Source organism: Eptatretus burgeri, chromosome 14 (genome assembly GCF_056783735.1).
Source record: "Eptatretus burgeri isolate ZD-2024b chromosome 14, Ebu_testis_v1, whole genome shotgun sequence".
NCBI classification, from domain to species: domain Eukaryota; kingdom Metazoa; phylum Chordata; class Myxini; order Myxiniformes; family Myxinidae; genus Eptatretus; species Eptatretus burgeri.
This window is the reverse complement of record NC_140974.1, coordinates 34,178,160-34,192,980: the sequence shown is the minus strand read 5'-3', so window position 1 is coordinate 34,192,980 and position 14,821 is coordinate 34,178,160. Positions and strand designations below refer to the sequence as shown.

Here is a 14,821-nt window from a genome sequence, read left to right as displayed (position 1 = left end):
GTGCACGTGGAGCTCTTCCCAGACTTATTATTGCATCCGAACGCCACGCACTGTGGCATTTTTACGTTTACCGGTTCAAAATAGTTAAAACTCTTAATGCATCTCCAGGTTTTTTGAATTGCGCGCGACTAGCAAATGTCAACGCAACATGGCCGCCGAGCCATTTCCGGTGACTTCAGTTCTCACTGCTGCGAGTAGATGGCATTGCTGGTCCAGGTTATTATAAGAAGTCCGTGATTCGAAAGAATACCGATATCTACGAATATGTACACGTCACGTGACTGAATTTTGCGTAAACTGCTTCATGTACTTGCAAAATGAGGATTTTCAAAATCTATCTCCTCCTACATTTCTTAAGTTATCTTTAATTTGATTGTGGCATATGAATCTATGGGACAATATCTAGATTTGGTCGGGCCGGATTTTCGATACTCGCTTTCGTTTTCGCGTCACGTGACTTCAAAGTTGGCCAAAAATCCCTCCTGACCCGAGAACACTACACCCTCGTAACAGGAACTCATGCTTGTTTCTCGCAGAGATGACCGTCACTCCCGCACGGGTGTATTTTTATCTTGCCAAAACGAAGTTTTTGTTAGATATGTTAGTCAGCTTGTATGTTTTTTTTTTGTTGTTTGTCTGTAATCACGTATAAAAAATTCTACAGAGCACAGTTATCATTGGAGATTTTTGTAACTTCGCATATCAGAGGCCTATAGAGGTCCCTTTCAGTGCACAAAATTTTGAAGATAAAGGTCAAAGGTCAAGGTCACTTTGTCGCAAATCAGGGGATTCGACGAAACCCTTATTTTTTTAGTAATTTTGATCGGATCGTCTTCAAATTTCATGAGAATATAGTTCATGGTCTGGCGCTCAGCTGATTAATTTTTGGTGGCGATTGGCCTTGACCTTCATATGTTTTTGTTTTTTTTGGTCTGTAATCACGTATAAATCACTCTGCAGAGCACAGTTATCATTGGAAATTTTTGTAACTTCGCATATCAGAGGCCTCTAGAGGTCCCTTTCAGCGCACAAAATTTTGAAGGTCAAGGTCAAAGGTCAAGGTCACTTTGTCGCAAATCAGGGGAGTCGACAAAACCCTTATTTTTTGAGTAATTTTGATCGGATCGTCTTCAAACTTCATGGGAATATAGTTCATGGTCGGGCGCTCAGCTGATTAGTTTTTGGTGGTGATTGGCCTTGACCTTTATATGTTTTTTGTTTTTTTTTTGGTCTGTAATCACGTATAAATCACTCTGCAGAGCACAGTTATCATTGGAAATTTTTGTAACTTCGCATATCAGAGGCCTATAGAGGTCCCTTTCAGCGCACAAAATTTTGAAGGTCAAGGTCAAAGGTCAAGGTCACTTTGTCGCAAATCAGGGGAGTCGACAAAACCCTTATTTTTTGAGTAATTTTGATTGGATCGTCTTCAAACTTCATGGGAATATAGTTCATGGCCTGGCGCTCAGCTGATTAATTTTTGGTGGCGATTGGCCTTGACCTTCATGGTTAGCGCCTAAGGTCAAACATATTTGACCCCAAGGTCAAATTTTCAAGTTTTAGGAACCATATTGTGTAGTACCTCAAATTGAACACCTCGATGAGTGCTTTCTAGGTATGTCAAGCTTGAGACATTATGACGTCATTTGGTGACGTTATGAGGCAAAAGCATATTTTTCATGGTTATTCTGTAGAACGATTCTTATCAGAATCTCTCGTAGGCTGATATTCCTCAAGGAGTCGCTCCTGGTGGATAGCAGTTCTGTTCACCTCAGTATGACCTTAAAGAAGTCACACGTGGTCACCTTTTGGCAAGATACGGGTCACCCTGCGGGTGACATTGGTTTATTTTTTATTTTGCACGTACGGGCACGTACTATTATATTATGAATTGCACCGTTTTTACTTTCACCAAAACAAATAGCCCATCATTTAAAAGATGCAATTTACTTCATTATCTTACCATTAGATGGCAGCATTGCGCTCCAAATTTTCCACAGGAAGAAAACAGTGCCAAGATCAACGTGAACTCCGCATTCCGGATGTGACATCACACTCAACGTTGAAACGCGACATCAGGACGAATTACCGTATATTATGATCAAATCTTTTGTTTAAACATTTCGACATTTTTAGCAAAGAAAGCTACATTCTATTCAGATATATTTCTCTCTGTTTGAAGAAAAAAAATCGATTTTTTAAGCATATATATATATATATATATATATATATATATATATAGAATCATTTTTCTTCAGAATTTACACGGAACATGAAAAAAAGAAATGATATTTGTGTCACGTGCTTTTAAATTCCGTAAATCTGCTTCTGTAAACACAAACGGTGTAAAAGATCATTCGTACGATTAAAAAAAAAAAACGTTAACTCATGTAAACTGCCATTCATTTGACGCCTGCTACGCCGCTTCCTTCGGAGATTTGAAATCATTTATCTTTTTCGCTTGGCATTGCTTTGTTATTTAATTTTGCTGCAGGTTCTTCGACAAATAAACATATGGTAATTAAATAATCGATAATTAAATGCATTAAAAAAAAATAAAACGATTTAACACCCGATAAAAGACCGCTTTCACATCTGTGGTTGATGTCGGGTGAACGTTCGCAAATATAATCTCACGAGTACCCATAAATCGTCAATGTTGGTCGAATGTCCGAAATCTTCTCTCAACCATTTAAACGTTTGCTGACGATGGTCCAAACGTCAGTGTGCTCGCTTGTCGGCCGCACTCCTGCTGCCCAATGTTGTTGTTACTTATACACATACTGTACACATCTGTCTCATCATTGTGCGGTTTGATTTGTCGGTTCATAGTCCATATGTGGACGAGCCAATGAAAAACTACCGAAGCAAGCTCGTGCGACTGAAGATTGGAATGCTTCTTCTTCTTCTTTAAGTTGTTCTTCTTCTTCTTCTGTTTATTGAGAAAACATGAGAACAGGGCGAGTGGGGGTGGAGCGAAATGACGTGTACAGTTATGGGGGCGTGGCTAATGGCACATGTGGGCCTGGGGGCGGAGCTAGAGAGGGCACGGTGAGACCACACAAGGTATGCTGCGATTCGCGGCAATTTACGTCGCAAGGCCAAGACGTCACAGGTTGCTTGTTGTTTATTTCGTTTCGTCACTTCTCAGGTCTTGTGCAACGAGCTCACTGAGAGTCAATCAAAGGGGGCGAAACGGGCCTTTCTGATTCCATTCCCCAGGAACTGGCACAATGGTAGCTCGTCATGGCAACTGGTTCCTTTTGTCCTGGCTTTCGCTGGCACTGACCCTGTCCATCAGCTTCTCGTCCGTCGCACGACTCGCACCCCCACTTCAGCCTCGACCTGTCGTCCTGATACATGGAGTCCTGGATGGGCCGAAAGATTTGACGTCACTGCGCAAAGTTATTGAGAAGGTTTGATTGATGGGTTATGGTGATGATTGTGTCTGAGGTGGTTGCAGGAAAAAAAACCTCTGTGGTGAATGTGTGTGTGTGTGTGGTCGAGATTGTGGGAAGAAAGTGGTGGGTTGACTAATGGAATGGAATGGGAAGAGGGGAGGGATAAGAGGAGCAAGTGGAGGTTGATTTGAGATCAGAGTGGGGGTGGTTGATGTTAGGAAGAGGGGAGAGGGGGGGGAGGGGTTACTGCTAGGGACTATGTGGACTTGGGGAAGGGTTAATGAGAGTTTTCACAATCATGAGTATCAAGATTGGGATAACCTAAGGGTCTGTGAGCTATCCAGGAATGAGGCAGAAAGTAGGGAGGAGGAGGACGAGGAAGAAGGAGCAATATGGCAGAAGGACATTCAGAGATGAGTTCAGGGATATCACGTGAAACATTTTTGATTTTAAAGGATTAGACTTGATAATGTGAGGGAAGGAGGACAAAAGAAATGATATCAGAAGTGGGACTGAACGGTTTGTTGAATTTTTGAGTGAGTTGTGACCTGTCTTTGATGTTGTTGTTGTTGTTTTTGGTTTCAACTCTTTCATCGATTAAATATGAGAATTGACAACAAGAAGAATAATGAAAATGAAATGCTCAAATAATTGTTTTTCTCCTACTTTAATTAGACACCCACTCCCTTCAGAAGCAATGGCAAGTTGTCGCCCCCCCCCCCAACCCTCGCAGGAGAGGGGGCTTGTGCCCTTGATCTGACCATGGGTACTACTAACATGTATGCAAACTTTGGTGGAGATTGGCCTCCACTGTTTATTTATTTATTTATTTATTTATGTATATGATTTTCAGATGCACACACACACACACACACACACACACACACACACACACACACACACACACACACACACACACACACACACACACACACACACACACACACACACACACACACTTGCCTTATTTAATATCGTAGGATTTTTTTATATATAATTATCCCCCTGGTTTCTGAGAGACATCAATGTTGGACTTTTCTGGGTCATATATGAATCCCCTTTTTGAGTTGGAGTCCTGGGTTTCCCTGATTGTGTCAACGTGACTGTAAATAAAACTCAAGCGAAGTCGATGGCACGCCATCCCACATAAAGCAAAATTAAAAGATTGCAAAAAGTTTTTCCAGGAATGACTCAAAATCAAAATCTTCTGTTTGGACCCGTGTGACCCGAGGTCCCCCACCCCCTAGGGCATGAACTGGGGTCAAATCCAAATAATTGTTCCATGTTTCATGCGTTCCCCAATGATGAACTTTCGTACGCAAAGTTTCATTAAAAATGTGTCTGTAATGGTACAATGTTTGGTGAATTTATATACAACCGTTTTAGAGGACATACTGTGACAGACAGACAGACTCCCACCCCCCCCCCTTTCCTTCTTTGTATTTTTATTTATTTATTTTTTTCTCCTTTAAGCATGGAGATAAATCTATTGCAGGCGGGGGTCGGTGGCGAGAACGACCATGAGGTGGAGAAAGCTACATCGTCTCCACCAGACTCCCCGGAATTGTAGGCCGTCGCTCTGGATAATTCCGTGACGCAGCGGGTCGCTGAACCGACCGTGGTCGCCAATATTTCAACCACGTAGCGTAGGGTCTATTTGTCAATAACCAATTTACCTAATTAACGACGCGATTTTGACTACCGGGGAAACCACGCCCTCATCACGTCTTGCTCAAACCGGGTCACTCTACCGACTGCGGTAGAGTTATAACTACCGACTACCAACTCTGGTTCGGGTGCATCAGAGCAGAAACTGCTAAAGCCGTGCTGGCTGGAATGAATGGATTATCGGGGATAAAAACCCGGCTAAACTCAGATCTGAACCATGCTGGACCAATGCAAGAAGGGACGGAAACAAACTGGGAACATTTCTAACAAGTTTTATTTTCAGTAAAAGACAAAGGCAAGACTTAACGCGAATATGCAAGCGGTATTTACAGTGTTCCAAAAACACTTATTCAGTTATACTTACAGACGGGCCCACACGCAGACACACAGACACACACACAAATGAAAAGAAACCCAGAGTTATTTATTGGACCCTCACAGCCGAGGAGAGAGACAAGCTGGGGGTCAGAGTTTGGATGGGTACCTGGCCGTCGGAGAAAGGGGGTACTCCATGCTGCGGCACCTGACAATGGCTGCTGGTTTGGTTCCCAGTCGCACGTGTGGGACGTGAGGTTCGTGGCGGAGCTCGGGTGGTGAATGGCCAGGGTGTACGGAGGAGGGTCGCGGTCGCTCTTTCCTCCCTGTAGAGGGCCAGCGGAGACGCGTTCGCCGCCTCAACGACCTTCTGCTCAACCCTCGTGACAGCCCTCGTAACAACCACTGTTACCGCCCCTTCGTAACAGCCTTCGTAACCCCTTCGTGACAGCAAAAACCCACCAAAACTCTCCTCTCAGAGAGTGCTCGGAGAATTTTTCCTCCTCCCTCAACAGGGAGGGGCCCTTTGGTAAAACACCTTGCAGCCTTTGATTGGACAGGGTCCTACGGCTCGCCCTTCCCGGGCGGGGCCTTGGCCCCTGCCAGGAAACCCCAGTCACTCTTCCATGCGGGTTCATACTTGACGAGCAGCAATATCAATATTGCAAAGGTCGTCGTGAAAGAGTTACAATGTTAGTGGGTGCCGAGAAACCGGAACCGCGAGATCTTGCCTTGGCACGTCAGGGTGCGAGAAGGCAGCTGGTTAATGGTGGATCGTGATGAGCCGAGGGGTCATGCAGATGGGATGGTTGTTTGATGGCTTGTTAGATGTAATAACCTAACTAAAAGAAATCGCAACGCACGCCTTTGATTCTCCCACTAGACAAAAAGAAGGGAGTCTGACTGCACACATACTTAACGACATAACTGACTTTTGGGACATCTGTATGTTGAATGCTTATGGTTTCCCGATCCGTAACACTATTTTAAACCTCTGAGTTGGAGCATTCACTCTGAGTCTCGTTGGTTGGTGTTTCAAATCCTACCCATCATACCAAAGACTAAAAATGCTATATGCTGCTTCCTTGCCTGATGCTCAGCATTTCAAAATAACAGAGCTTGGACAAACATCGTGCATTGGCATCTGTAGCCTGACCATAGCAAAAATATAATATGCTTGTTCGTGTCACCTACCCAACTCTTCCACAATGTTTTGTCACAATCCGTCCACAATGTTTTGAAATGTCATGCTCTACCAGTATATCGTTTTTGGCCCTATATTTCAATTGTGAACAGTTGCTTTAATAATTAAAAAAATTATCATATCTGGATCTTCACCAAACCCGAATCAATTAGTCCTTGTCATACATCCATCCTGTCCACCCAGTTTCGTCCGAATCTGTCCATAACTTTTTGGGATATCCTGCTTCCAGTCGAACAAACAGGAGTGAAAACAGAGGTAACTAGAACGGCACTCTTCGACATCGCGATGTCGACAGATATGCCTCCGCCCACATTATTACATCATCCTAATGCTTGTACAGAGTTTTATTTAAGTCCTTGAACCCAGATTCAAAATATTAAATAATTCTGGCTGCCATACCTTGTGTCTGATCATTTTGAAATTTAAAACATATATTCCCCATAACTACTCAATCATATTGAAGTTTGACGTCGATTGATGAAGCGGTTCAAGAGAAATAATTTTTTTAAAGGTTTCCGTTTAATCCAATATGGCTGCAAGACCGTTTTTACGGAATGTGACATTAATTATTTGTGAATACCCTGGCATCCCCAAAGCTTGGGGAATATGTGGGTAAGGTTACCCCTCGATCTGTCAAGCCGTTCTGGAGAAGAGGATTTTTAAAGGTTTATTCTTCAAGAAAATCAGAGCTGCCAAACCCTGTGACCTATGATGTCATCGGTGGTGAACCTTCTTGTTCCTCATGAATAGGTGATCATACCTGCAAAGTCTCACATCGATCTGTTCAGCGCTTTCGGAGAAGATTTTGAAGGCTTTTATGTTAATAGAATATGGCTGCCAAACCACATCACCAATGACATCATCAGTTTATTCCCCCCATACAATTTAGCCCAAGATAACCCTCAAAATTATTTATACTGATTGGATGTATGCAGTTGCGACATCATAACGAAGCCACCAATGACGTCGTCTTTTTTTTTCCCAACATGGCTGCAACACTACATGACCTATGATGTCATGATTATTATTAAAACATTCTACTTGAGTAGTCAGACCAATGGCGAAAATTTATTGTCAATCGGATGAGTGGTTGCAGAGAAAACAGAGAAAATTAGTACGGACAGAAAAACCAAAAACATAATGCCTCTGGCGACTTTGTCAGCAGAGACATAAAAATAGGACTACGAGACTTGCAGCTTATCTGGGTCCTGGCCTAACGTTGTAACCCCAATCTGGTAGCATTCTGACTGGTGGGTCTGGAGAGGAAGATTTTTGAAGGAATTTACGCAATTTTCCCAAAAACTTATTAAGCCCGCCATTTTGACACACTTATGGTCACCCAATCGGCATGACCCCTGCAATTTGACATCAAGACCCTGTCTTCATGTTTTAACCAAAATTTGGTGAGATTCTGACTGGTGGGTCTGGAGAAGAAGATTTTTGAAGAAATTTACTAAGTCTGCAATTTTGACCTCCTTAAAGTAAGTGACCGGACCGAGTTCCGGAATCCCCCATCAGCAGTATGGAGCGGAACATTGCTGCCAAATTTCAGCTGGATTGGCCCAGTGGTCGAAATAGGAGACTGACATGGTGCACGATGACAATATCTAATCTGGAATTCCAATTCCAGATTCGCCAGAAATGTTGTGGTTGTTTATGGTAAAAGACATCATGTGATTTTGTGGAATGAGACCTTGAAATAATGGAAGGAAAAGAAGGATTTGATGCATACGGATTGGTAGTTCCATGAATGTGGAGAAAAATAAAGCAGAAGTAAGGAACATAAAGGTTGGGCATTTGGGAATGTGGAAAATGAATTGATCCAAGAATAGTTTGAGCAGACATGTGACTTGGTTCACTTTAATCCCATGTGAAAGCATTGCATGAGTGTGCGTGTGCATTTCGGACACCACACAAACTATCCAGTCAACAATGTAAACACAACAATAAATCTCACAGATTGGTGCAGTTACAGCATCACCACCAGTGCCATGGAGTGTTGGTCGGAGAGTATGGAAACTTGTATTTCATCGATTATTATCTCTGCCACCAAACGTGGATGGACGTTATGTTTTCACCCCTGTCTTTGTTTGTCTGTCAGTCTATGTCTCTGTGACTAGGATATCTCAAAAAATTATGGACGGATTGAGACAAAACTTCTTGAACAAGTTGGGTATGTGACAAGGATGAATTGATTCGATTTTTGTTTGTAATCAGGACAAATGTTCCAGATCCAGATCTGACCCATCAGTGGGTTACAAATTGTAAACTGTTCAGCCGAGCAGATGTATGTGCTACACCAAGTGCTGTTCTAGTATTAACCTTTTTAGCTTATTACCTCCGCCACCGAAGGTGAAGGAGGTTATGTTTTCACCCCTTTCTGTTTTTGTTACTTGCAAAATCGAAGATTTTTCAAGTATATTGGTTAGTAAATTTTGTTATTCTGTCTGTTTGCCACCAACAGGTCATAATTTTAAATGGATCTTCACAAAACTTCACCACATGGTAGAGTTTGTCATAAGGAAGAAGCCTTTTGTTTTTGAGGTTAAAAGGTGAAAAGGTCAACATAGGCCAAAGGTCAACAACTTTTGTGCGATTTCTAAAATCCTCAAATTTCATCCGATTGACTTGAAATTGTAAGAGGATTTATATTTCAGGTCACTGAATTCAACCACCAATTATTTCTGAGGTCAACATCGTCCCAACATCAACAACTAAAGTGGTGTTTCTAAAATCCTCAATTTTCATTCGATTGACTTAAAATTTGAAGAGGATACATACTTCAGGTCAATGAATTCAACCACCAATTATTTTGGAGGTCCACATCGGTCAAATTTCTAAAATTGTCATTGAAGAGGAGTTGCATATTTGGTCATTTATTTCAACAATCAATTATTTTTGAGGTCAAATTTCTTTTATGGATTTTGCAATAATGATGCTCTTCTTGTTTGTCGTCGTCTTATTGTTATTGATATTGATAAGTATATTGATCACTTCCGTTTCTGTTTGTTTGTTTGTTTGTAGGCACGATAACTCGAACGGAAGAAGCTTCCAATGTCAAATTACACCACGTCATTCAGGAGGGTGATGGCTAGCGCTGATTAGATTTTGGTCAAAATCGGTCAAAGGTCAAGGTCACAGTGAGGTCAAACATAATTCGGTAAATTAATGTGGAGAAATGGAGTATTTTTGCTTCGCTCGACGTTACGAGTTCGTTTTAACTTCGATTTTAATTTTGTCTTCGGTTTTTGCGATCGCTTAGGACGCTTAAAACTCGGTTGTCGAAATTCTGGTAAAAATCGGATGTTTTGGAGACGTTTTAAGTTTGTATAAAAAATATTTCACTCGACGCGTCACGGGTCATCCCATGATGCAGCGCGCTCGAGCAGACGCGTCATTGAGTCACGTAAAGGTTTTCCGTGTGCGCGCTGACAGTGTTTTCGATAAAGATGGTGTTTAAAAGTAATTGTTTATCCCAATAAAGGTTATCGTCGCATGCCTGACTCGCTAAGCCATCGGATTATGTAAAGATTGTTGGTGGATGGCCGAATATTACGGTTTTGTGACTTTGATAAAAATAATACAAAATAATTGCGTGGAGAAATGGAGATTTTTGCTTCGGTCGACGTTACGATTTTTGATGGTTTGGTACAGAATTATCGTAGAAACTTCTGGTTTGCGTCGCTACCTTCTCAAGAGACAGCTTTTATTAGACAAGGTCAGAGGTCAAGTTGACGATTTCGTAAGTACCAGTCTATGACTGTTTGTGTGTGTTTGTTTGTTTGTTTGTAGGCACGATAACTCGAGAACGGAAGAAGTTACCAATGTCAAATTACACCACGTCATTCAGGAGGGTGATGGCTAGTGCTGATTATATTTTGGTCAAAATCGGTCAAAGGTCAAGGTCACAGTGAGGTCAAACATAATTCTGAAAATTCATGTGGAGAAATGGAGTATTTTTGCTTCGCTCGACGTTACGAGTTCATTTTAACTTCGATTTTAATTTTGTCTTCGGTTTTTGCGATCGCTTAGGACGCTTAAAACTCGGTTGTCGAAATTCTGGTAAAATCGGATGTTTTGGAGACGTTTTAAGATTATATAAAAAATATTTCACTCGCGCGTCACGGGTCGTCATGTGATGCAGTGCGCTCGAGCAGACTTGTCGTTGAGTCACGTTAAGGTTTTGCGTGTGCACGCTGATGGTGTTTTCGATAAAGATGGTGTTTAAAAGTCAGCTCGACTTTATTTATCCCAATAAAGGTTATCATCGCATGCCTGACTCACTGAGCTGTCGGATTATGTAAAGATTGTTGGTGGATGGCTGAATATTACGGTTTTGTGACTGATAAAATAATTGCGTGGAGAAATGGAGATTTTTGCTTCGGTCGACGTTACAATTTTTGATTGTTTGGTACAGATTCATCGTATAAACTTCTGGTTTACGTCGCTACCTTCTCTGGAGACAGCTTTTATTAGACAAGGTCAGAGGTCAAGTTGACGATTTCGTAAGTACCAGTCTATGACTGCTTGTTTGTCTGTTCGTTTGCTTGTGTGCAGGATATCTCAAAATGTTGTGGATGGGTCCGGATGAAATTTTGTGGACAGGTTCGGTGTGTGAAAAGGACAAACTGATTAGATTTTGGTGACGATCTGGATCCGGACTCGGCTACTATATTTTTAAAAGTGTTTCTTCAGAACCATTGAAAGATTGGGCCAAAAATTATATATCGCATGATATATCAAAAAGTTGTGGACAGATTCGGACGAAACTTGGTGGATATTTTGGGTGTGTGGCAAGGACAAATTGATTTGGTTTTTGTGAAGATCCGCATCCGGATCTGGATATGAGATTTATTTAATTTTCAAAGTGATTTTTAACCATTGAGGGATAGGACCAAAAACGATATATACCGTGATATTTTAAAAATGTATTGGGCCCGATTTGTTCTCATGGATCAGGCATTACGTGGCGGAAGGACATGCTCTCCCAAGTGCCCTTCCAGTCTGGAATTGCAATTCCAGATAAGGTATTGTCATCGTGCATCATCCATCCGTCCACAATTTCCACTTCTCCGGCCAAACCACTGTTTCGATTCAGGTGAAATTTGGCAGCAACGTTCCACTCCTGACTAACGGGGATTGCAAAGCTCGTTTCGGTCACATGCCTTTAGTTCGGTTAAAATGGCAAACTTGGTGAATTCCTTCAAAATCATCTTCTTCAGACCCACCAATCAGAATGCGACAAAATTTAGGTTACAATATTAGGACAGGGGTCCTGATGTTAAATTTTGCAGGCCATGACGATCACGTGACCATAATTGTGTCAAAATGGAGGTCACGTAAATTCTTTCAAAAATCTTCTTCAGACCCACCAGTCAGAATGCCACCAAATTTGGGTTACAACATCAGGACAAGGCCCAGATATGCGACATTTCTGCCACGGATAATGTTCAATTTGATGCCTTTTTTTATTGCATAATGATATGACATGACTTTTTCCATTCTAAAAGGCTTTTCATAAGCACAGAAAGGTCTTTCTTTTCCCCACTCGTGTTAACGAGCTTTTCATAGTCTAGTTATTGCAATACCATGTTCAAAATGACATCTTGATAGATTACAGAGTTAACCTTGACTTTCTTTGGCATTCCCTGAAGTTTTAGTTTCCTGTTCTAAATAGCTATAATCAATTGCCACCATAAATCCATTGGATAAACTTTCCTTACATTCGTGATATCATCTTTGATATTTATTTTTATTCCCTGGCCGGTATTATATGGCTGAGCTTGTTACAGTCTTTAAGATAGATCAATGCTTCATCCAATGTTAGCACATACTTCCACCGGTCTCATGTAACATGGTGCTCCTCCAGCTTTTTAGGTCATCTCTATCATCTCAGTAGAGATGACCTAATAAAGCCAGTCTCGAAGTCTGTCCGCTCGTCTGTCCATCCGTCCGTACGTCTGTCCGTCCATCCGTCCGTCCACAATCAGACCGAGTGGAGACAAATAACCAATAGTGGAATGGATAGAGGTCGATGAGACATGCACAACGATATAACTTTCAAGGTCGTCCAAGGTCGAGGTCAAGGTCACGAGGCTGTCAAAGTTGCGAAAATCGTCGATTTCAAATCGTATCTCCTCCCTCATTTATCAAGAGAGATCAAATGTTATTAGTGATTCAGATACTATGGACTATTATCTAGAACAACACGAGGAATTTTTTGAAATTTGCTCTCGTTCCGATTTTATAGCCCTTCAAACTTCGCTCTGATTCTTACATGTCCGGTGCTAATTTGAAGTGGTCATCCGGAGGCCGGCGCCAATCTCTGAAGATGCTCTGGGTCCTGCACATATTTTTGCCCCGTACGGGCCGTTCATAAAGTACATACAAAAATTAGGGGGGTGGGTGGTTTAAAGCCCGCGTACGGGCTATGTACAGGGGTGGGTGGGTGGTACGACGACTGCATACATACTTTATGAAAGTGGTGTCAGACTACATGAAAGCATTTCAGAAGATGAAGGTGAGCCTTTCGTCATCGCGAGGGGGAAAAATATCCCCGTTCACAGGAACATTTTCGACGTGATGTTGAATCCGTGGACGTCAATAATTGTTCCGTATTACTGTGTTACCGTAGTTAATAATTAACCTCCACCATCGAAGATCAGAGGTTACTGTTTTCACCCGTTTCTGTTTGTTTGTTTGTTTGTTTGTTTGTGAAAAGTATTACGGAAAAACTCCTCGACGGATTTCGACGAAACTTGGTGGGGTGATTAGGTATGGTCCAAGGATCATGCCATTAGATTTTGGACTTGGTCCAAAATCCAATATGGCCGCTATGGCGGCCATTTTCAAAAAATATTTGAATATTTTTTTGCATTTCTACATGTTATAAGTGATTTGCAACCCCCCCCCCCAAAAAAAAAATTGTTAGAGAAAAAAAAATTTTTACAACTTTTTTCAACAAAATTTAGATTTTTTTTTGCATTTCCACATGTTATAAGTGATTTCCAACAAAAAACATGCCAAAATTATAATTGCGGCTGATTTTGGAACTTCAGGTGGATATACCCACGTAAAATCAATTTCTGTCTCAAGGAATCTAGTTATGACGAATGAATTGAGTATGTAAAAGGGAAAGTTGCAAACTATAATTCTGTGAGCACTGTTGACGTCAAATTGAATGAATAGGATATCAGGTTCACTTGAATGACCTCGCAGTATTGGCGGCGGAGGTTTTGCACTCTACCGAGTGCTCCCCCTCTAGTTACTGATGCATTTGAGATAAATCTTCAAGTATTGTGATGTGAGATTAGACGCATATGGGGGTGGGTGGGTGGTCACTTGCCTGCATACAGAGGGGGGTGGGTGGTTTTGAAACCCAGAAGTAGAGCGTACGTACATTATGAACTGCCCCTATTCCAGTCTGGCATAGAGTTACTTTTTATTAACCTCCGTCCATCTTCGATGGACGGAGGTTACTGTTTTCACCCCTGTCTGTTTGTTTGTTTGTGAACAGTATTATGGAAAAACTCCTGGACGGATTTCGACGAAACTTGGTGGGGGGATTAGGTATGGTCCAAGGATCATGCCATTAAATTTTGGACTTGGTTCAAAAAAAAAAACTTTTTTTCAAAAAATTTCGATTTTATTTGAAAAATATTTGCATTTTTTTTGCATTTCTACATGTTTTAAGTGATTTCCAACCCTCCCCCCCAAAAAAAAATTTGTTAGAAAAAAAAAATTTCGATTTTTTTTTTTTTTTTTTTTTTTTTTTGGCATTTCTACATGTGCATCAATCTTGTTTAGTTTATTCAATCGTGGTTCAGTAGAGTCTGATCTGTTTTCACCTACAATGAATAGGATATCAGGTTCACTTAAGTGACCCACCAGTACTGGCGGCGGAGGTTTTGCACTCTACCGAGTGCTCTCCCTCTAGTTGAACTTGTATTACCGTTGTTAATAATTACGGATGCATTTGAGATAAATCTACAGTTCGTTGTAATCTTCAAGAAAAGTGTCTCCTTCATCATTTATTTGAAGTGACCGACTGTTCTGGCAATCTGCATTCTACGACCAGATCCACGAGCCATGGAATCGATTATAGATGCCCCTAATTTGATTTTGCTTCTGTCAACCGACCTCTGGCAGAGATGACCGGCACTCCCGCTCGGGGGTATTTTTGACACTTGTCTTTCATGTGCTTCAGTTGCACCTTGTGATCTTTGCTTTTAAA

At 41.5% G+C, this 14,821-nt stretch overlaps 1 protein-coding gene across 3 annotated transcripts in view; it reads left to right on the top strand.

Moving 5' to 3' along the window:
• The first annotated feature begins 2,934 nt into the window (after nucleotides 1-2,934).
• PPT2 (palmitoyl-protein thioesterase 2) overlaps nucleotides 2,935-14,821 on the top strand; it is a 42,585-nt gene continuing 30,698 nt past the window's right edge. For 2 of the 3 annotated variants that reach the window (XM_085854337.1, XM_085854336.1), the window contains exons 1-2: nucleotides 2,935-3,115; nucleotides 3,223-3,416. In XM_085854337.1, coding sequence (XP_085710463.1) covers nucleotides 2,950-3,115; nucleotides 3,223-3,416 — 360 coding nt within the window. In that variant the 5' untranslated portion in view covers nucleotides 2,935-2,949. Of the gene's footprint in view, nucleotides 3,116-3,151; nucleotides 3,417-14,821 lie in introns of all 3 variants that reach the window. The other variant, XM_085854338.1, reaches the window with a different exon arrangement.